The sequence below is a fragment of the Symphalangus syndactylus genome, chromosome 3 (genome assembly GCF_028878055.3).
Source record: "Symphalangus syndactylus isolate Jambi chromosome 3, NHGRI_mSymSyn1-v2.1_pri, whole genome shotgun sequence".
In the NCBI taxonomy this organism is placed as follows: Eukaryota; Metazoa; Chordata; class Mammalia; order Primates; family Hylobatidae; genus Symphalangus; species Symphalangus syndactylus.
Genome location: NC_072425.2, coordinates 40,317,295 through 40,339,867, shown reverse-complemented (window position 1 = coordinate 40,339,867; position 22,573 = coordinate 40,317,295). Strand labels below are relative to the sequence as shown.

General features: G+C 35.3%; 2 protein-coding genes and 1 pseudogene across 2 annotated transcripts; 1 reads left to right on the top strand and 2 right to left on the bottom strand.

Moving 5' to 3' along the window:
* Positions 1–4,866: 4,866 nt before the first annotated feature.
* LOC129478476 (olfactory receptor 13D1-like) lies at positions 4,867–5,802 on the top strand (annotated as a pseudogene).
* A 7,527-nt stretch (positions 5,803–13,329) lies between these two features.
* Positions 13,330–14,286, bottom strand: LOC129479078 (olfactory receptor 13C5-like). Its single transcript, XM_055271627.1, is given in 3 exon segments — positions 13,330–13,688; positions 13,691–14,207; positions 14,209–14,286. Coding segments are annotated over 3 exon segments (954 nt in total).
* A 5,010-nt stretch (positions 14,287–19,296) lies between these two features.
* On the bottom strand, positions 19,297–20,285 carry OR13C2 (olfactory receptor family 13 subfamily C member 2). Its single transcript, XM_055270051.1, is given in 2 exon segments — positions 19,297–19,577; positions 19,580–20,285. Coding segments are annotated over 2 exon segments (987 nt in total).
* Positions 20,286–22,573: the final 2,288 nt, after the last annotated feature.

Genomic DNA, 22,573 nt, shown 5'->3' with positions numbered 1-22,573 from the left:
GTATCCAAATTGAGAATCTTCTGGTATCATCTGAAAAGTACAAGGGAAATTCAAATTCCTGGGAATTTTTTCTATTACTTAATAGCATGGAATGGTATGGATGATTTTAAAACCCAGTCAGGAGGTAAGATAAAGAGAGAAGATTTTATTATGATTATTTCAAAAGAAAAACATCTTATCAACAAATATAAAGATTTTTGAGTTGACATGGTCATTGCTTGTGGTATTTCAAAAATATAAATGTTTAATGTATATATCAAAGAAAAAAAATGCAAAAACTCAGTCATCACCTACCAGACCAGGAGATTTTATTTAAATTTTTCTCTTTAATTCCAAAATAATCCAGTGGTGTGCAGTCTCTTTTGAGATCACAGAATTAATTCATGCGAGGAAAAGAAAGTTGATTACAATACAACAGACTCATAAATAATAGGCTAATGGTTATTGTATTCAAGTATCTGGTCCACTAAAGTCTTAAGTAACAGTAACATGGAGAAAGAACACATGGCGATTTACATATTATTCATATATAAACTATGCCTAGTAAGGGTTTGAGAAGGCATATAATTAAAGGTATTTGCAGTAAAAATATAATTAACAACAAGTAATATGAAAGAGAGGTGAGAAATAATTATAACTGAGTGTTAGTTCAAACCCCAGGCAGCCAGGGTAAAAGAAAAAACATTAAATTTTTGTAAGTTCTTATTTACATAATAAATCAAATTCCACTTTACTAGGCCTTAATTTCCCACAATAGACGTGAAAGGAATTTGGGGTAGGCTTTCATTTGAAGTCATTATTGCGGATAATGTCTTTATAAATGGTTTTCAAAAGGGGCAAATTCATTCTGTATGTGCATAATTATCATAAAGACCCTTTTTGAAAGTTCATCTAATTAAATTGTGGTTTTATAAAATTTTTGTACTTTAAAATAAATGAACACTGCAGAACAGTGGTAACCTTTACTACTATCAGATATTGAATATTTTCTGCATTGATCTCACTGGGAGCTACAGACCGGAGCTGTTCCTATTCGGCCATTCTTTGAAATCTCAAATTAATTTCTTTGTAAAAAAAAAAAAAAAGTCATAGTAGTATTTGGGTTATTTTGACAATTAAGTGATAAAAATTATATGAAATGTCAAATACATACTAATACTTCACATGTTATAAATTGCCCTTCCCTTTGTGAGCTAAAATAATATGTCTTTCCTCATGGTGTATAATTGAGGGTTAGAGTATATCTATAAATTGATAGTTGGCATGTCCATTAAACTTCGTGTGATATCAGTGATCTTAACTGATCTCTTTAGAAAAGCTGGAGATTACAAGATCGTTTCTTCTAGGGAGTATTTAGGACACAGATGGTACATGGTTTTGCTGAAAAAAAATTAGTACTTTAAATATTAGACCTTCAAGTAGCTAAGTTAATAAAGCAAAGCAAAACAACAAGGTTAGATGTTTTTCTAGAAAGTTAGAGTTTGACTTCTGGCTTGAATTAAACAGTCATAAACTTTGCTTAGGCCTACTGCAACACTAAAGCAGCCCCAGAGCATTGAATCATAGACTGGTTGTTTCTTACAGGGGCTGAGAGAGGGATTTGAGGGTGGCAGGATTCCAGCTAGTTTAAAGCCTGCTGCAAATACAAACTTCATCTTCTAGTAACAATTCTGTTCTGGGCATTAATGGTCTGCAATCTCCTTTGAGATCATCTGATTAAGTTAGGAACTCAAGTTCTTTATCTTGGTTACCTCCAGAAAATAATAAAGACTGTTACCTAGAAGATTTTAAGTGTAGGGATATAAATGCTCTAGATCTAACACAAAAACTAGTGAGTTCCTGTGGATAACTGGAAAGGACACACCCGCACAATTCAGCCACATTGTGCAATCTCTAGACAAAATTGCTGTACTATTTCAATTGTTTTAACATTTTTTACTCTGAGTTAGTCTTCCTAACATAATTATAGACAACTGCTTCAGTGTTTTTCACTTTTGTTTACATTTTACTTTTATATATATTTATTTAGAAATGTAGATATTCAGAAAAGTAGAAAAAAGTTATCTAAAAATCATTCACATTTTGGATATTTCTTCCCAGTCTTTATTTTCTGTCTGGGTTATCTTGGTTTAGGTTTTGGTTTTGCACACAATGTTATAATATAAACTTTTGTTTCTGTTTTAACTTAATTATCTTAAAACAATTTAAACATGACTTTTGTGTTCATACAAATTCCCCACAAACATCATATTAATAGGTGCATAAAGGCCCATTACATGAGTGTACTATGATTATTTAACAATTCCACTAACATTAGACAAAAATAAAAACTTTTAAAAGATAATATCCAATAATAGCAAAGATCTGGAAAGAATAAAATTATTCGATACTAGAAGTCCCATGGAAAGTGATATATTAGAAACTATTCATCATCTCAACAGTCTTCATTCCCTGTTCCCAAGAAGATTCTGGGAATCCAGGTTAGGAAATTAAACCTAAGTGCAGAAAATATGTAGGCACAATGCCTACAGGGTGTTTGTTGCTCGCTTCTTAAATTACACCAGCATTGCAAGAGTAATTCAAATAATTTATTCTATGTTGTCCATTATCCCTTTTTTCCCATTTGAAAGCATCGAAGCAGACTGGTGATTTCTCTTATAAATATTTGCGAGTGAAATTATGATTGCGGCGACCATCTTAGGGCTGTTAGGATACTATTTATACCATAATTATTTTCCAAAACTAATTTCCAAATAGGAATCAATGTTTAGATGTTCCAAGAAAAGAAAAGAGAGGGCAGTGTACCTGATTCATATCTTGCCTGAAAAAACTTCAATGCAGAGAGGGCTCTGTGAAAATTTCATTGACAGATTCAGAGTAGGTTAATATATGCAGCTATAGTCATTCAAATTCCTATCTTACTACCAAAAAAAGTGTATGCTGGCCTACCTAACACTTTCTACCTTCTTTGTAATTTATGCCTAGAAAGTGGGATGCAGCTTGAACTAGTTGAAAGCCCTCGTTTCCATAACCAATAGAAATATAAGCATCCAGCCAGGCGTGATGGTTCACGCCTGTAATCCCAGCACTTTGGGAGGCCAAGGGGAGCGAATCACTTGAGGTCAGGAGTTTGAGACCAGGCTGGCCAACATGGTGAAACCCCATCTCTACTAAAAATATAAAAATTAGCCGGGCATGGTGGCAGGCACCTATAAACCAGCTGCTTAGGAGGCTAAGGCAGGAGAATTGCTTCAACTCGGGAGGCAGAGGTTGCAGTGAGCCAAATCATGCCACTGCACTCCAGACTGGGTGGCAGAGTGAGACTCTGTCTCAGAAAAAGGGAAAAGAAATATAAGCATCCTTTTATGCTGACTATGTTGCCTGACCATTGTAAACCGGAGTTTTCATAGAAAGCAGCACAACTTGTGGGCAAATGACTAGCACAGAAATGGCAAATCCTGTACCAGAAACACAGCCATTTGTTTAAAATATTAAGTCAAAATTCATTCATTGGATCAATTTTTTTCTGCTAGGGATATATTTTAAAGCTAGATAGAATACCATGAGGATGTTGAGATATTTTCAAAATGATATTCTGTGATTTATTTGCTGTAAAGAAGAAGGTAATCTGCTAAGATCTACCCCTTAAGTTTTTTCAGATTAAAGTCATTTGTTCCATGTTCTTTGGTGCACTACTCAGGTGCCTGAACTGGACTAATATTCCTTCTTTAGAAAAATACTAGCCCTAACTGCAAATTCAACAAGTAGAAGAGGAATGAATTTCATATGGACAGAGGTAAAAGGCAGGTTCTTCTCTGTGCAATTTGGTTGCTTGCATATATAACCAGAATTGATTGCAATAAACTACACAGAGGTATCTTCATGTTTCAGCAGTGTTCAGTTTAGCATTGTCTATTGTCCAATTGCTATTTCACACAAAATTGAAGTAGCAATAGCACTCCTGGGGTATTGGAGTCAGATGGTCTGAAAGGCCTTGCTACTCAGGTATGTTCTGTAGACAAGCAATATCAGCATCACCTGGGAACACGTTAATAAATGCAGAGCTCAGAACCACCACAGGTTTATTGAATCAGAATATTTTACAAAATTTCCCACACGATTTGTATGAAGACTAAAGTTTGAAAGCACTCCACAAGATAGCTGGGTCTCTTCCTCAGTTGTATGTGAAAATCATCTGAAGCATATTATAAAAAAAGAAAAGATGCCTGATTCCCACCCCTTCAATTGAACTTACATCATTTTGGGAGGGTTATAAGGTATAGTTTTAAAAAATGGGATTTAAAAACAAAAAAAATGAAGCTTTGCATAACAACTCCCTCACTTATTATAATTGTATATAAGTTTCTCAATAGCCTTCATTTTCTTCAGAGAATTATAATAAAATGAATAATATGTGAACATATTTGTAAACTATAAAAAACTAAGCAGTGGCATTGTTATTTGCATAGTATAAAATCAAATTATAAATCTTTTTCAAACAGATTAAAGCATGCTCTCTTCAAAATATTGATTTTCAAAGTGGGATCTGTGGATCAACTGCATGAGAAGTAACAGATGCTTGTTAAAAATGCAAATGGTTCCTCGCTGCCTCATACCTCTTGCATCACAATCTCAAGAAATGGAATACGGAGGCCTGCAATTTTTAATAAACTACCAATATAATTAACATGTGTCTTCAATTCACTGCTTTATGAGCTAGAAAAGGAATCCCAGAAGCTAACCTCAAAGCTGTTACCACCACTCTAGCTAGCAGAGATACACTTGCCCCTCCCACACCAATTATTGCTCACTTCATACGTTATTGCTGTACAGACTTGTTAAACTCCAGGTATTAAAAAAAAAAACATGGAAAGGACCAATTGGACAGAGATAGAGTTCATTCTGCAAGGACTTTCAGAGTACCCAAGAGCTGAAAAATTCCTTTTCGTGGTGTGCTTAGTGATGTACCTGGTGATTCTCCTAGGGAATGGCACCTTGATCATTCTGACACTCCTGGATGCTCATCTCCACACACGCATGTACTTCTTCCTTGGGAATCTTTCCTTCCTAGACATTGGGTACACATCGTCCTCCATCCCCTCAATGCTGATACACTTCCTATCATAGAAGAAAACCATCTCCTTCACTAGATGTGTGATTCAAATGTCTGTCTCTTACACTATGGGATCCACCAAGTGTGTGCTTCTAGCAGTGATGGCATATGACTATTACGTGGCCATCTGCAACCCTCTGAGATACCCCATCATCATGGGCAAGGCACTTTGTATTCAGATGGCGTCTGTCTCTTGGGGACTAGGCTTTCTCAACTCATTGACAGAAACTGTTCTTGCAATACGGTTGCCCTTCTGTGGAAAAAATGTCATTAATCATTTTGTTTGTGAAATATTGGCCTTTGTCAAGCTGGCTTGCACAGATATTTCCTTGAATGAGATTATTATAATGTTGGGCAATGTAATATTCTTGTTTTGTCCATTACTGCTGATTTGTATCTCCTAAATCTTTATCCTTTCTACTGTACTAAGAATCAATTCAGCTGAAGGAAGGAAAAAGGCCTTTTCCACCTGCTCAGCCCACATGACAGTGGTGATTGTGTTTTACGGGACAATCCTCTTCATGTACATGAAGGCAAAGTCCAAAGACTCTGCTTTTGACAAACTGATTGCCCTGTTCTATGGCATAGTCACCCCCATGCTCAATCCTATCATCTACAGCCTGAGGAATACAGGGGTGCATGGAGCTATGAGGAAATTAATGAGTAGACCCTGGTTCTGGAGCAAATGATAACACACTGACACCTTTGAGTTTATGCACAAAATATGCTCACAAGTTTGAGACAGACTTTTAAAGATAGACAGAAGAAAAGCAATTAAGGTCATGTTGAGTCAGAATTTCAGAGTTAGAAAAAATTTGAAGATTAAGAGTTTAAGGATATTGCTTTATGAAAATGACTGTTTTCATTAAAATGTAGAAACAAGTGGTCTGTGAGAGCGAACTTTTTGAAACAAGAAAAATATTTTAAGTAAGTCTAAGAAAATCCAGCTCATTAATTTTAACAATTAAAACACATTTTTCAGCCCTCTTTAAAAAAAAACTATTTTGTATTTTTGTTCTTTTATTCTTGCTTTTTATTTTATCCAGGGACTGGATCTGGTCCCAACTTTCCCTTCCAGCTACATATTTCAATCTCTTTCCCTGTCCTTTCCCTCCCCCTACCTCTTTGCATAAGCTGTGTTCTATTTACTATGTAATTACCAAAGTATATCATTTTCTTTCACACCTAATGACAATAGCACATGCTATTCCATCTGCATTTTCACATTTCTCCTTCTCAGGTGAAATCCTAACAATCTCATAAAGGACAAGTCAAGTGTCATATTCTCTGCAACACAGTCCAAAGCTTTCCCAGAGTTAGCTATTCCCTCCTCCGTGCTGTCCTGGACTTTATCTCCACTAAGCGATTTTTCTTTTATACTCTAATCATTTATTACCTTCCAAAATTCTTCCCAACGGCAGAACTATGGCTCACTATTCTCCGCATAAAATCTAATGTCAAGTTAATTAAAAACAGTTGGCAATAATTAACGGTTGAATTAAAAATGTTAAAGGATGGTAAAATACGGTCTAAGTACCTGATTTAATACAGGGAGATAACTGAAATTTATACATTATTCCCTTTACCAAACTACAATTCTAAAAGATTTTGGTAAAATAACAGCTGATTTTTAAATATGGAGAAAAATAAGGGAAGATAAAGTCTGAATAAAATATACTGAAGAGATCATTTTGGCTAGGTAAGACCAAAAATCCTAGTGCTTATTATTATCAAATAAGCAGTTGCTGAGAAAAATATATCAATTGTATAAATTCTTATAGAACACTGACAATTTCAATTTCTTTCAAAAGCAATAGTCTCATTTAAAATATTTTCCTTTCATTACAGTCTCATTTAAAATATTTTCCTTTCATTAGAAAAAACCTTGGACTGGCTAGTGAATATATAGTTGTATTTTTTATAAAATACATATTTGCATAATATATAGTTGAGCTGCCTGGTACACTATCATAGCCTGAGCTGGGTGAGGAACTCAGCTCAGGCTATGAGCTGAGGCTATGAACTTACCTGTTCAGTAAAACCAGTAAAGATTTTTATAACTCAATGGCATTGAGAAAGGCATCCTTACTTGCTCTGCCCAGTATGATGTTTTGGAGCCTGTCCAGAATAAGGGAGATGTCAACGTGGAAGAGAGGCTCAGTTCAGGGTGTCAAAGTCCAAGCAGCATGAAAGGGGCATACACACAAGAGGAAGGTGTGGATCCTAGCACCTGGTTGAGGACCACACCTGCAAAGAAAAGCTGACTGATAGAAGATGTTAGAACACAAGTGGGATAAGGAAAACACCTGCGCACCATAGGCAGGTGGTCTGGAGTGAATTGTCAGAGTCCTCATTGGGGTAAGAAAAGCATCCGTGGTGGGATGGGGAGGTTCAGAATATGGGTGTCCAAGTCTGAAAGGGGTGAAGAGAGAATCCCTGAAGAAAGACCTAAACGGAGTGAAAAGAGCTCACCTGAGGAGGGGAGAAGAGTCAAGGTGTGTGAGAAACAGATTAGGGTGAAATGGGCATTCTTGAAGGAAACAGACTTGCCTTAAGTGTTGGAACCCAAGCCAGTTGAGAAGAATGTCAGCAATCACAGCTCACTGCAGCCTTGACCTTCACTGGCTCAGGTGATACTCCCATCTCAGCCTCCTGAGTAGCTGGAGCTATAGGCACATGCCACCACACTCAGCTAATTTTTGTAATTTTTTGTAGAGATGGGATTTTGCCATGTTGCCCAGGCTGGTCTCAAACTCTTGGGCTAAAGTGATCAACCTTCCTTGGCCTCCCAAAGTGCTAGGATTACAGGCATGAGCCACCATACCAAGCCAGGATTTCTTTCAAGGTAAGACTACTAAAGAAGAATTATTTGTGTAGATGGAGGGAAGTTAGGGGGAGACTCTGGAGATGTTTTCATTTTGTTCTCAATTTTAAAGTATATTTTCACTGAGTATACACTTGTTGGTTGGCAATTTTTTTTTCAACACTTAAAAAATGCTGTTCTTTATATTTGGTAGCCATTGTTTCTGCTGAGAAGTTGCCTCTGTTTTGTTGCTGCTTCTTTGAAAAAAATGCGTCTTTTTTTTTCTTTTGGTTGCTTTTATATTTTCTCTTTAGAGTTGGTCTCTGAAATTTTATAACAAGGTTCTTGTAGGTGGCTTTTTTTTTTAACTCATCCTCCTTGATGTTGTAGATCTCCTTAAATTTGTGGCTTGATGTCTTTTATAAGTTTAACAATTTCATTTGACATTTGCCATTTTTTCCTCTATTCCATTTCTCTTTCTCCTCTCCCTCTGAGCAACTAGTCATATATATATGTTAGACTTTCCATTATATTCCATGTAGTTCTCACGTTCCTTTCTGCATTTTCCTTCCTTTGTCTTCTCCATGTGTCCAGTCTGGTTATTTTCTACTGGTCTACCTTCAAGTTTGTTAAGCCCTTCTTCAACCTTGTCTATTTTGCTATTGAATCTATGTATTTAGTTCTTAATACCAGTTATTGTGGTTTGGAGGTCCATAATTTCAATTTTTTAAATATAATATTAAGTTGTCTGGTGAAGTCCTCATCTTGTTATCTATGCTCATGGCAGGTTAACATTAGTTATTTTAAAGTCTGTGTCTGATTACTTCTAAATTTAGATCACCTGATGGTCTTTCAATTATCTGTTTTTGTCTCTTGGTCCTGTTTTCTTATTCTTTGTGATTTTTTTATTAAATGCCAGATATTGTAGATGAAAAAAATGTAGAATCCCTGGGTGATGTTTTATTCATCCAAAGAGGATTTACTTTATTCTCTAGTAGAAACCCAGAGTAGGGGAGACTGTCTTAGGTCAAAGATGGGTTGAAATAACTTAGAGTTGGATTTCAGACTTTGTAAATATAAGCGAAAATCTAATTCACCTCCTTTTCTTAGATTCTTTTCTCCAGATTCTCCAGAGTCCCAACTGAGATTCTGGAGATTTCATTAAAAAGCTTTTTTTTCTTAGGTCCCAGGCTCCAATTTTGATCTCATAAACACAAGAGGCAGTCACAATCTCAACTAACATTCTTAGTTATTTTTTGTACAATCCTGGCTTCTTGTTCTGACTTGCCTAGAGTCAGCAAATGCCTCATGTGGAAAACCAATGACAACGGTGGGGACCACTCATCTGTACATCCCTTCAGTTTGGGACCTTGGCCTCTCAAGAACAGGGTGTCTTAGCTGGTCCAAAGTTCATGTTTTGTCTTCCTAGACCCATGACAATGCCAAAATCTATTTTCACTTTTTCTGTCTCTTAGTAGCAGCCCTCTGCCCAGTTTCTCAGCCTATCAAGCAACAATTAAGAATCAGCAATGTTCCAAGAGAATAAAAGAGGAGTACAGAATGTTTGGCTCATTTAAATAAACTTCTCTTTTCTTCAGAATCTTAGCTTTTCATATCCTGACTTCTACAGAAATAATAAAGTCCATTTACCTTTTTTTTTATTCTACGTAGATTTTTTTACTTTTCTTAGTGGAACCATTAGCTACTCCACCATATTACCAAGCGGATGCACAATATGGTAAACCTATTTCTTTTTTTTTACATTTTTTTTATTTGTCTCCCTGGCTGGAGTATGAGCTCTATGAGAGCAAGAATGTCTGTTCTGTTTACCATTGTATCTTGTGTGCTTAGAACAGTGCTAAGGACATGTTAGGCACCAGGAAATATATGTTTAATTGAATTGAACATTGCATTGTAAAGATTTTTTTATTTTTGTATATTATGATGTTTTGACATCGTAAAAAACATTCCTGGCTGGGAAGAGACTGCCCTCCATGGGCTAGTGAATTCTTAGAGATAGCAAAAAGCACAGCTAGGAGCATGCCTCTGACATGGAAACTAACTAATCCAGAGCCATACCTTCTTTATCTGGCCCCTAAACCCCAGTTCCCAGTGACAACTGCCAGACAACCAGAAATCACTCCTTTAGCCCAAAGCCTGCAGAAATTATTCAACCCTTCCAATGCTAAACTGTTCATTGTGCCTTGACTTGCCTTTCCTATGGAAACTCCAATAAAGGCAGTGGCCTAAACCTTCCCTGCACACCTGTTTTTTGCCTCCTGACCATCCTGGTGGCTTCCCCATGTGGCCCTGTGTGCTGTATCATGCCCCTTATCTCTAAGACTTGTGAGTATAATAAACTTTGCTTTCCTGACCCTCTTCTGTGTCTCCTCATGTGGCTGCACCTGACTAACGATTTCCTAAAAGACTACAAAACAACTATGTTTTGGGGACCTGATATTGTATCTGTGGTGGAAGGAAGATTGCTTCTGGTTATTGCTCTGCATATGTTTTGCACTGTAGAGTGTATCAGTGCTGGCTGCCTTGTGCTATCCTATTCTTATAATTGATATTCTGGATCAAAAAACATTTTAACCCTGGATATAGATGTCACAAACACAAGCAATATTTATTATCACAGTAGAGTATTTAGGAGCTGAGAAAAATAAGGTAGAATGAGAAAACTTTATTGGAAAAATTTACTGTTGCCTGCATTGGCTATGGGCCATTTAAAACTAGGTTTTGAGTTCTGCAAAAATTAAGATTCTCTTTTCAGCAAATTGCAGAAAACATAAAATATTTTTAGCACCAAAATATTATAGCAAATGTAAAGCCAATTTCATACGAAGTGTATAAATGAGCTCCCAGAAATCCTATAAAACATTTTTCTAATGATATTAGTAAGGCAGCACAGAAGAAATGCAAATAAGTAAAAAAAAACACCTGGCCAATATCTGGTGTATAATAAATATAAAGGAAATTACAAATTTCAAAGTAAATTGTGGAAAACATCATTATAACAGAGTCTCTTGGTAGATCTTGATGCGGCCAATGTAACTGCAGTATGAGTAGATTCTGAGACAGGATTTCTTGTGCTTGGGAGACTAGGAGATGGAAGCCCAAACCTCAATGGAAAGCTTCACCTATTTTAGCACGGACCAGGGTCAATTGTCCTGAATATTTTCTGTTCCAACTTACATTCTGCCTGGAACCCAGTAATTGGAACTCATATCACTGAGCATTTGAAAACTTAAGGTGAAAAAATACACTTGAGGATAAAGTTTTTTTTCTCTGAGAAGATGAAAAGCTTATCTACACTAATTGAGTCGGTGTTATTAAAAATAAGCTGACATCCCTTCTAACTAGATCCGAACATTAAAAACTGAGCATACCTCTTTCTTTCAATAAGTATGGATCTATTTATTAAATATTCTGCCAAAATGTAACAGCAGCTAAATACTTTAAAAATTGTATGTTTCTAACCAACATTTTCCATGGGGTCTGGGAAAACTAGACACAAATCTACATGTCTGCAAATGTGAAGAGTATTGCAGAGAGTAATGTTCTTTAGACTCACGGAGATTTCAGCATGAAAAAATATTACAGTCATAAAAACAGGGGTACAGTCTGAGAAATGCATAATTGGCAAATCTTATTATGTTGTAAACATCGTAGGGTATATTTACACAAACCTAGATAGTATAGCCTACTATACACATAGACTACATAGCATAGCCTATTGCTCCTAGGCTACAAAGCTGTACAGCATGCTACTGTACTGAACACTATAGGCCATTGTGTCACAACGGTATTTGTATATCTAAAATAACTGAACAGAGAAAAGTCACAGTAAAAATATAAAATTATAATCTCATGAGACCACCATCACATGTTATCTGTCACTGATCAAAACGTTGTTAAATGGCATATGACTTTAGTTCCTTGTAGCTTTAGTTGACCTCACATCAGCATTCATTCTGTTTGCAGGGCATGGCTTCCAGAATTTCCCCAGAACCTCCAAATTTCCATGACATTGGTCTGAGCAACAAAGAAGTGTCTTCACATAAAGAAGACACTTGATGAACTATATATGGAAACGCTGGAGACTTAATCTTTAGAACTCAAGGTAGTTCATGGCTATGATAACTCAAGATAATATTAAATAATATATTTTCCCCCAGGTTTTTATAGATAACAGAACATCAGTTTCCCCAGGCCAGTGGAGAATGAAAACTATGGCTTTTAATGTTAGTCTTTTCAGAGTCATGGCAGACAACACATGCTGACATCTTCAAACTACCCCAGAATTTAGGGACCAAGAATAACATCTCATTTTTAAAGACTTCATTTTACGTAGCTTTTAGTATAATAGAGGCTGTCTTTAAGAGCCTGAAAAGGCTAATTGCAAGAAGTATATCAAGGATGTCTTACAAAGCAATGGCATATACAAATTGATAGAACAAAAAGAAGTATATGTGCAAATGTATAGCTATGAGGCAATTTTAAGGGAACTGTCAAATCCCTAGCAATGATGGGGAATAAGGGAGTATTTGAAATTTTCTATTTGTCTATAGATATTATCCCATTACATTTTTAAGTTAAGGATAAGTTATAGGCCGAGGTGTACAAGCTCAAAATAGACTCGTCACTATATACCCCTCATCTCATAAAATACAAGCCAATAAGCATAATTTTCTAATAAGACAGCTAACATGTTCCAGTAAAAAATGTAGAGTTGTTTTGTTTTGAACCCTCATTCTTTTACTTGTTATTTAATGATCACATATCATTTTAGATGAGTTGGTTGCCAATGTCTCCAAAATAAAAAAGAAAAGACAACCAAAGACGTAAAAGAACTGTACGCTGAAAACTCTAAAACATTGATAAAAAAATTGAAGAAGATATAAGTAAATCAAAAGATATTACATGTTCGTGGATTGGAAGAATTAATATTGTGAAATGTCCATATTACCTAAAGCAATCTACAGATTCAATGCAATCCATATCAAAATTCCAGTGTCATTTTTCATAAAAATTGAAACAACAATCCTAAAATTTACATTGAACTAGAAAAGACCCTGCCTGGGCAAAGCAATCTGGAGCAAAAACAAAGTTGACAACATAATACACTGCAATTTTAAAATACGTTATAAAGTTATTGTAATCAAAAGAGCATGGTACTCAGATAAAAGTAGACATATCAACCAATGGAACAGAATAGAAACTTATTTCCAAACACTGAAATTTATTTATTTACTTCTTTCCATTAGGTATCACAGTCAGAGAAGTGTATTTTGGAGGTTTAGAACTTTGAGAGATGAATGTGAAACAGCAATGAGAACCTATCTGTTTAACCCTGGTTTCTCTAATTGATTTCCACATTGTGATTATAAAATTCTCTCACCTTTCTAATTTACTTGTTAAAAACTTTTCTTCTCAGAATGTGTTTTACTGCCTCCTTCACATCCTTGTTTCTAAGACTGTAGATTAAAGGATTCATTGTGGGAGTCATCACCCTGTAGAATATGAATATAAGTTTGTCAGTGGCATCCAAGTCATCTGAATTAAGTGTCTCTTTAGACTTGGGCTTCATGTACATGAGGAAGATGGTCCCACAGAATGTTATCACCACAGACAGATGGGCTGAGCAGGTAGAGAAAGCTTTGCTTCTCCCCTCAGAAGCGCTAATTTTGAAGATGCTCACAATGATTGATGTGTAAGAGACAATGATTAATAACAAAGGTGTCAGTATGAACAATGTTGTGGCCACAACATGATGAACTCATTGCCTGAGATGTCAGCACAGGCCAGTTTTATGACAGCCAGAATTTCACAGGTGAAATAATTGATGGTGTTATTCCTGCAGAAAGGCAATTGTACCACAAACACTGTTTGTACTGCAGAATTGACAGGTCCTATGATCCAGGACCCAGCTTCCATGGATACATAGGCATCCTTGCTCATGATGATGGGATATCTCAGAGGGTTGCAGATAACCACATAGCGGTTAAAGGTCATCGTGCCCAGGAGCACACACTCTGTTGTCCCCATGGCCAAGCCAAGGAACATCTGCACTGCACAGCCAGAATGGGAAATGGTTTTTCTTTCTGAAAGGAACCTCACCAGCGTGGAGGGAATAGAGGTGGTGGTGTAGCAGATGTGCAAGAAGGAGAGGTTCCCCAGAAAGAAGTACATAGGGGTGTGAAGGTGAGGGTCCAAGATGCTGATTAAAATGAGAATACCATTCCCCAGAAGGATGACCACATACATTATGAAGATTAGCACAAAAAAAGAGTAACTCAAGCCTTGGGTGACCAGAAAGTCCCTTCAGAAAAAATTCCACCAGAATGGTGTGGTTTTCCCATTCCATTTTACTCCTTCTTTAACCTGTAAGACAGAGCATGTTAAGACAAATATTTATCTTACTCTGATTACTTTCAAGCATATATCAATGAATATGTATAATTCCCAAGGAAAAAGAAAAAGAAAAAAGGAAAAGACCAAAGAAAGAAGAGAGAGCATAAAGAAAAGTCGACAGAAAAGAGGGAATTATGAATGGAGAGAGGGAAGGGAATGAATGAATGAATGAATGAGTGAATGGAGAGAAGGAAGGAAAGATAAAACTAACATGTTTCGTGCTACAGCCATTTAATTCATTTAATATCATCACAGTTCTAGGAGAGGGGTATTAGTATCCATATTTTACAGATGAATAAATCAAAGCGGGTATGTTAAGTAAACTTGACCAAAGGTAAATACTATATAGCAGAGCTAAGATTCAAACCTAAATCTTCCTGTTGAAGTCTGAACTTTTTGTCATATTTGTCATCACATAGTAAACTGAAGGTTATAATAGAAATGAGCATTGTATTTTGTATAACTGAACACTAAACTATTTTTATTGGCTATAAATCACCACACAATAGATTGATGCTATTGTCACTTCTTGAAATTATACTATGTTATGTATATTGTCTGTCTTTCCCAGTAGAATGTAAACTTCATAAGAGCAGGTACTTATTCTTGCTTATTTCCACAGCCCCATTAGCTAAAATAGAACAGACACCAAGGCAAATGTTCAAAAACATTTGTTGGATGCACAGACAAAATCAAAGGCAAAACAATTGCTATATTTCTTACTCTGTGCCAATCCTCTATTATTTATTTTCTCTGTGCATTACATAATGGAGTCTGAATAGCAAGCCTATGAGGTAATTAATGTTACTCTTAGTATCACCAAGTCTATTGTGTAGAGGGGAAAATAAGTCACAGAAAAGTTAAGTAATTTGCTTAAGGTCAATTTCATAAAGACAAACAAATGAAAGAGCAAGGACTTAAACCCAAGCAGTATGGCTTTAGAATTCGAGCTCTTAATACTCAACACTTAATACTCAGTACTTAATAACTTAATACTTAAAGAGAATTTGCAAAGAGAATTTGGTTGTCGGGCTAGAATACCTTGTAATCTAATTAACAGTATTAATATTTCAAAAGAAATATCAGATAAAAATGTGATTGGTCAGAAAGGGGATTTCAGTATGGTAATTTGATAGCAGTTGATTTTGATGCTTCGTATTTTGCTAGAAAAGTATTTATTTCTATAACAAATGTTGTCACAAAGTTGCATTTGATCATTATAATTCTTATGTCCTCCCTTACATGAAAAGTTCTCATTTTCATTAAGCCTGTCTGACTTTTGACTTTTTTTTCCTTTATTCGACGCACAAGGGGTTTTCCTATATTCCAGGTCTTTAAAAAAAAAAACAGCTTTAGGATAGATTCGTTCTCTTGACTTTTTGCATTTCATTAAGTTTCTGTCTTCATAAATTTCTTGTTTGTTCGGATCTATTTTTCTAATTTTCTGAATTCTAATTTCTATTTTCCAAATCTATTTTTCTAATTTCTTTAAATAAGAAGACAAATTCTTATTTCTTCCTTCTTACTCCTCTATTTCTTGCTCTAATGAAGGCACTTAGAGCACTTTTTGTTTCATTATAGACTTTGTATTTTATGGGAATTTTTTTACTGATTTCTAGATACTTTTTTTGTTTTTCTGTTTAGTTCCTCTTAAATCCAAGCATCTTTCCTCATTATTTAGTGATTAGACATTTTCATTCCATTTTTATTATTTATTTCCCATTTTATTTAATTAATTAATTTATTTTATTTTTATATGACCTCAAGTGATCCGCCCATCTCAGCCTCCCAAAGTGCTGGGGTTACAGGCATGAGCCACCGTGCCCAGCCCCATTTTATTTTAATATGAAAATATGACCTATAATTCTCTAGTTTGCACATTTCATAGTATTTGACTATTTTACAATAAGCACATATTTCCTTGGGAATTTTAGATATATAAATAAATTAAAGGTAGTTGTCATCCAAAAACAGCATAAAAAACATTTCATAATTTCAAAGATAAAATGTTACTTACACACCATAAATTAGGAGCCCCTGTTTTGTAAAGTGAGCGTTATTTTTACTAAAACAAAAAAATCTATTTTTTATAGTCTTTTCTGGAAGATTAGTGCTAATATCAAATTCCTCCCCTTCTCATATCTCAATTAATGTCAGGTCTTCCCCTAATTTAAGATTTAATTCCTATCAATTGTGATTAAGCATCATTTTTGGACACAACATGTGATGGTGTCAAGGTTCTTTTATAAATAATTAAATTAATTTTCTTGTTTAAGTTATTTTCTGGAAATTTAATATACTTGCTATGAAAGTTGAGAAGCAGGTAATAGTTTATTTGGTCATTTTAGATATGCTGCCAAGAAATACTGGTGTTAGATGTTCCACAAGCAATGTGGAAAAGTAAATGTGCTGTAGTATAAAGAATAACTAACTCAAGAAAGAATAGCCAGGTGTGTATGCTTGTCTTTAACTTGCATACTTTGAGGTTTGGGCAAGATATATTAACTTCCATAAGCTTTGTGGCCTCATCTATGAGATAGTGACACTATAGCCCAGATCATAGGATTTTAGAGAGATGATGTATGTGAATTAGCTGATAGCCAATATATTGCTATATTTTTAAGTGTTCATTTTAGAAGTCCCCAGCACCCTAAAAAGTTGACATAATCTCAAGCTTAGAATAGTTGGAAACTGGGCAGGCATAAAAGTGTACAAAAATGATGAAATAATTTGTTGGATTAAGAGCAATGTAATTTTGCCTTTTTTGCTGTATCTCTGCTCTTAAATCCCAATCATGAGCCTGTCTTGGGACTTCAGTGGGATATAAAAGTATGTGCTTCGCTCCAGTTGCACCTCCTTCCATATAATTTTCCTATTCATGGATATAAATGTATATTGAATCATATTATAAATGTCATGTTCTAAATTGAGTGCAATGGGAGTAAAGATGGTAAGAATATAGATAAATACCTTTCTAGATTTTGCTATCTGGTAGAAAAGTCACCAGGAACATGCACACACTACACATACACAAACTAAACACACACATACACACACACACACACACACAGAGAGAGAGAGATACAAGCCTGGTATATCAGATAAGCTTATCTTACTTTGTCTCCAAATTAGAAAAAACAAGTTGCTAACAACAAAATCATCCTCCTTAAGCTTTTGAAATAAATTTTCTGAATGAAAACTCCTCTAGAGGCCCAAGTATTAAAATAAAGCATTATGTCGGTATTATAATGATTGTGTATTTTGCCCAGCAAATTTGAACACATAAATATATCAAGAGAGGTAACATGCCTTTATTTTCTTCAGACTTTGATTCTACAACCCTGTGAGAGAAAAACTGTCCTAATATTCTCCTGTGAGGAGAAATGTGTGTTTTAAAATTTCTTCTTGCTTTAATTAATTTTCTATCGAAAATTTATAAATCTGCTATAAGACTATGGAGCTACCACAGTCACCCCAGAGAATTTATGTGGCTGGATTTAAGCTATGAAGGAAAACAAAATTAGCATTTGAGCATTCAAGACAGCCTGCCTGTGGGTCAAACATAAAATGCCTGACTTCCAGGGCTTTCTACCTACCTGGAATTCTTAGTGGGTGCAAAAAGTCCAATGAACTGGTGTATGGGAACTAATAGATTCTCATAGCCTATTTTGTCAGGATATAAATTTAATTATCAATGACCTCAACTCTTACCATTGGATTTAATCTGTAAACAGCTATGATGGATATATTTAAATATAGTTTGTGACTGTTTAATATTCCCTCCACTAAAATTAACAAGTGAACTTGGGAAGATTAAATGAGTGACTAAACCCAAAAGATTCCACAAGCAGGTAATCGTTATTTGCCTGTGCAAAATATGTTTATGCCCAATATAATCTAAATTCACTGGTCCACTAATAAAAATTGATTCAGCCAAACTGATTACCTAGAATGTGGTTCACTCCTGAACACACTTCGTCATTCATCTTGGGCTGTAAATTTAAAATGTTCTTCAATAGAGGAAAAAGTTGACGTAAAAAAACAAGGAAAAGCAAGGTACTGTCTGACTTTCCCCAATCCTCTTCTTCCTCAAATCAAGCTGGTTAGTAACAGAGACAAGACATCAATGGTATTCTTACTAAAAATTAAGAGCTTGGACATTCTTCTAAGATTTGGAAAAATATTGGAATTCCCTCGGGATAGCAAAGAAATCTGGCATCTTCTAAATGGGCATTGATAGGACACTCCATTCAACCCAAAACTAGTCCACATTATTATCTGGACCAGTAGACTGATTTTCAAACCCATTTTTAATTTTGCAAAATGTTCTTTATACTAAAGCCAACATGTAAGTTAAAGCAAAGAAAGACCATATAGCAGGATATCCCGATTGACTGCATAGTCCCTGCTTTTAAACTCTATTTATCTACTCCCCTCTGATAGTCCCAAATACTCAGCTTCACAAAAAAAAAAAATTTAATACAGAAAAAGAAAATAGTATTTAATGGCTTAACAAGATCTGGAGATTAATGTGAAACTATAACACAAGGCTTGTCCCTGAAAAATGTGAGTACATTATGTCGGGTTTTTTCTGTTTTGCTTTTTCTACAACAGAGGGCTTTATTTATGTTGAAAGATTCTATGAAATGTTGCCTATGAAATAACATTATGGAAAAAAGTGAACATAAAAAGGTACATCACACCCAATTCCAATGCAGGAAAAAGAAACCATAATATGAAAGGTACTGTTCAAAATGTTGAAAAGGGCCCATTCCCACTATTAGAGTAATACGTAACCCCACCGTCTTCTTCATCCTACTGCCCTGTATCTTGCAAATTCTCTAGAGTGGACATGGAATAATTTTGAAATGCTGTATCTCATTATTTTAACATAATATATGAAAATGCAGAAAAACAGTAAAAGTATCCAAAATTCTAACATAATTCTGAAGTTTCAACAATATCAAGTGTGTTCACACTCCAGTACATTTTGCACTGACTTACTAAAGAACCTTCTGTTCAGTAGGTGTTTTACTGCCTCTTTCACATCCTTGTTTCTAAGACTGTAGATTAAAGGATTCATCATGGGAGTCATCACCCCATAGAACACGGATATAATTTTGTCAGTAGCATCCAGGTCATCTGAATTAAGTGTCTCTTTAGACTTGGGCTTCATGTACATGAAGAGGATGGTCCCATAGAATATTATGACCACAGTCAGATGGGCTGAGCAAGTAGAGGAAACTTTCTTCTCCCCTCAGAAGAGCTAATTTTGAAGATGCTGACAATGATTAACGTGTAAGAGACAACGATTAATAACAAAGGTGTCAGTATGAACAATGTTGTGGCCACAAGCATGATGAACTCATTGCCTGAGATGTCAGCACAGGCCACTTTCATGACAGCCAGAATTTCACAGGTGAAATGATTGATGATGTTATTCCTGAGGAAAGTCAACTGTACCAAAAACACCGTTTGTACTGCAGAATTAACAGTTCCTATGATCCAGGACCCAGCTGCCATGGATATATAGGCATCCTTGTTCACGATGATGGGATATCTCAGAGGGTTGCAGATAGCCACATAGTGGTCAAAGGCCATCATGCCCAGAAGCACACACTCTGTTGTCCCCACGGCCAAGCCAAGGAACATCTGCACTGCACAGCCAGAAAGAGAAATGGTTTTTCTTTCTGAAAGGAAGCTCACCAGCGTGGAGGGAATAGAGGTGGTGGTGTAGCAGATGTCCAAGAAGGAGAGGTTCCCCAGAAAGAAGTACATAGGGATGTGAAGGTGAGGATCCAAGATGCTGATTAAAATGAGAGTACCATTCCCCAGAAGAACGGCCACATACATTATGAAGATTAGCACAGAAAAGAGCAACTCAAGCCTTTGGTGACCAGAAAGTCCCTTCGGAAAAAATTCCACCAAAATGGTGTGGTTTTCCCATTCCATTTTACTCTCTATTTAACCCGTAAGACAGAGCATGTTAAGACAAATATTTATCTTACTCTGATTACTTTCAAGCATGTATCAATGAATATGTACCATAATTCCCAGGAAAAAGAAAAAGAAAAAAGGAAAAGACCAAAGAAAGAAGAGAGAGCATAAAGAAAAGTTGACAGAAAAGAGGGAATTATGAATGAAGAGAGGGAAGGGAATGAATGAATGAGTGAATGGAGAGAGGGAAGGGAAGATAAAACTAACATGTTTCATGCTACAGCCATTTAATTCATTTAATATCATCACAGTTCTAGGAGAGGGGTATTAGTATCCATATTTTACAGATGAATAAATCAAAGCGGGTATGTTAAGTAAACCTGACCAAAGGTAAATACTATATAGCAGAGCTAAGATTCAAACCTAAATCTTCCTGTTGAAGTCTGAACTTTTTGTCATATTTGTCATCACATATGTAAGCTGAAGGTTATAATGGAAATGAGCATTGTATTACATATAATTGAACACTAAACTACTTTTATTGGCTATAAATCACCACACAATAGATCAATGCTCTTGTCATTCCTTGAAATTATACAATGTTATGTATGTTGTCTCTCTTTCCCAGTAGAATGTAAACTTCATTAGGGCTGGTACTTATTCTTGCTTATTTCCACAGCCCCTGTAGCTAGAATAGAACAGACACAGATGCAAATGTTCAAAAACATTTGTTGGATGAATGAACAAAATCAAAGGCAAAATAATTGCTACATTTCTTACTGTGTGCCAATCCTCTATTAATTGTTTTCTTTGTGCATTACATAATGGAGTCTAAATAGCAAGCCTATGAGGTAATTACTGTTACTATTAGTATCACCAAGCCTATTGTGTAGACGGGAAAATAAGGCACAGAAAAGTTAAGTAATTTGCTTAAGGTCAATTTCATACAGCCAAATAAATGAAAGAGCAAGGACTTAAACCCAAGCAGTATGGCTTCAGAATTCGAGCTCTAATACTCATTTTGCAAAGAGAATTTGGCTCACAGACTAGAATACCTTGTATTCTAATTAACAGTATTAATATTTCAAAAGAAATATCAGATAAAAACTGTGAGTCGTCAGAAAGAAGATTTCAATATGGTAATTTGATAGCAGTTGATTTTATACTTTATATTTTGCTAGAAAAGTATTCATTTCTATAACAAATGTTTTGTCACAGAGTTGCATTTGATCATTATAATTCTTGTGTCCTCCCTTATATGAAAAGTTCTCATTTTCATTATGATGCCTGTTTGACTTTTTTTTTCCTTTATTCGACTCACAAGGGGTTTTCCTATATTACAGGTCTTTAAAAAAAAAAACAGCTTTAGGTTAGATTTATCCTCTTGACTTTTCGCGTTTCATTAAGTTTCTGTCTTCATAAGTTTCTTGTTTATTTGGATCTATTTTTCTAATTTTCTGATTTCTAATTTCTATTTTCTGTATTCTAATACTATTTATCTAATTTCTTGAAATAAGAAGAAAAATTCTTATTTCCTCCTCCTTACTCCTCTATTTCTTGCTCTAATGAAAGCACTTAGAGCACTTTTTGTTTTATTATAGACTTAGTTTTTTATGAGAATTTTTTTACTGGTTTCTAGATAATTTTTTTTGTTTTTCTGTTTAGTTCCTCTTAAATCCAAGCATCTTTCTTCATTATTTAGTGATTAGGCATTTTCATTCTATTTTTATTATTTATTTCCCATTTTATTTAATTAATTTATTTATTTTTATTTTTATTTTTTTCTGAGACAAAGTCTCGCTCTGTCATTCAGGCTGGAGTGCAGTGGCGCCATCTTGGCTCACTGTAGCCTCTACCTCCCTGGTTCAAGTGATTCTCCTGTCTCAGCCTTCTGAGTGGCTGGGACTACAGGCATGCACCACCACGCCTGGCTAATTTTTGTGTTTTTGGTAGAGACAGGGTTTCGCCGTGTTGCCCTTGCTGATCTTGCACTCCTGACCTCAAGTGATCCACCCGCCTCAGCCTCCCAAAGTGCTGGGATCAGAGGTGTGAGCCACCACGCCCGGCCCCATTTTATTTTAATAGAAAACATGACCTATAATTCTCTAGTTATGGACTTTTGTGCAGCCAATTGCATGATGTATGTTGTAAATTTTAACAAAAAAATGTGATTTCTCTTTGGGAAGATACATAGTTTTAAATACATGCACAAAACATGTATACATGTAAAATTTATTAAATATATTATTAAAATCTTTGAAATAACCTATTTTCTGCTGCCTAGATTTAATGAATTCTATGTA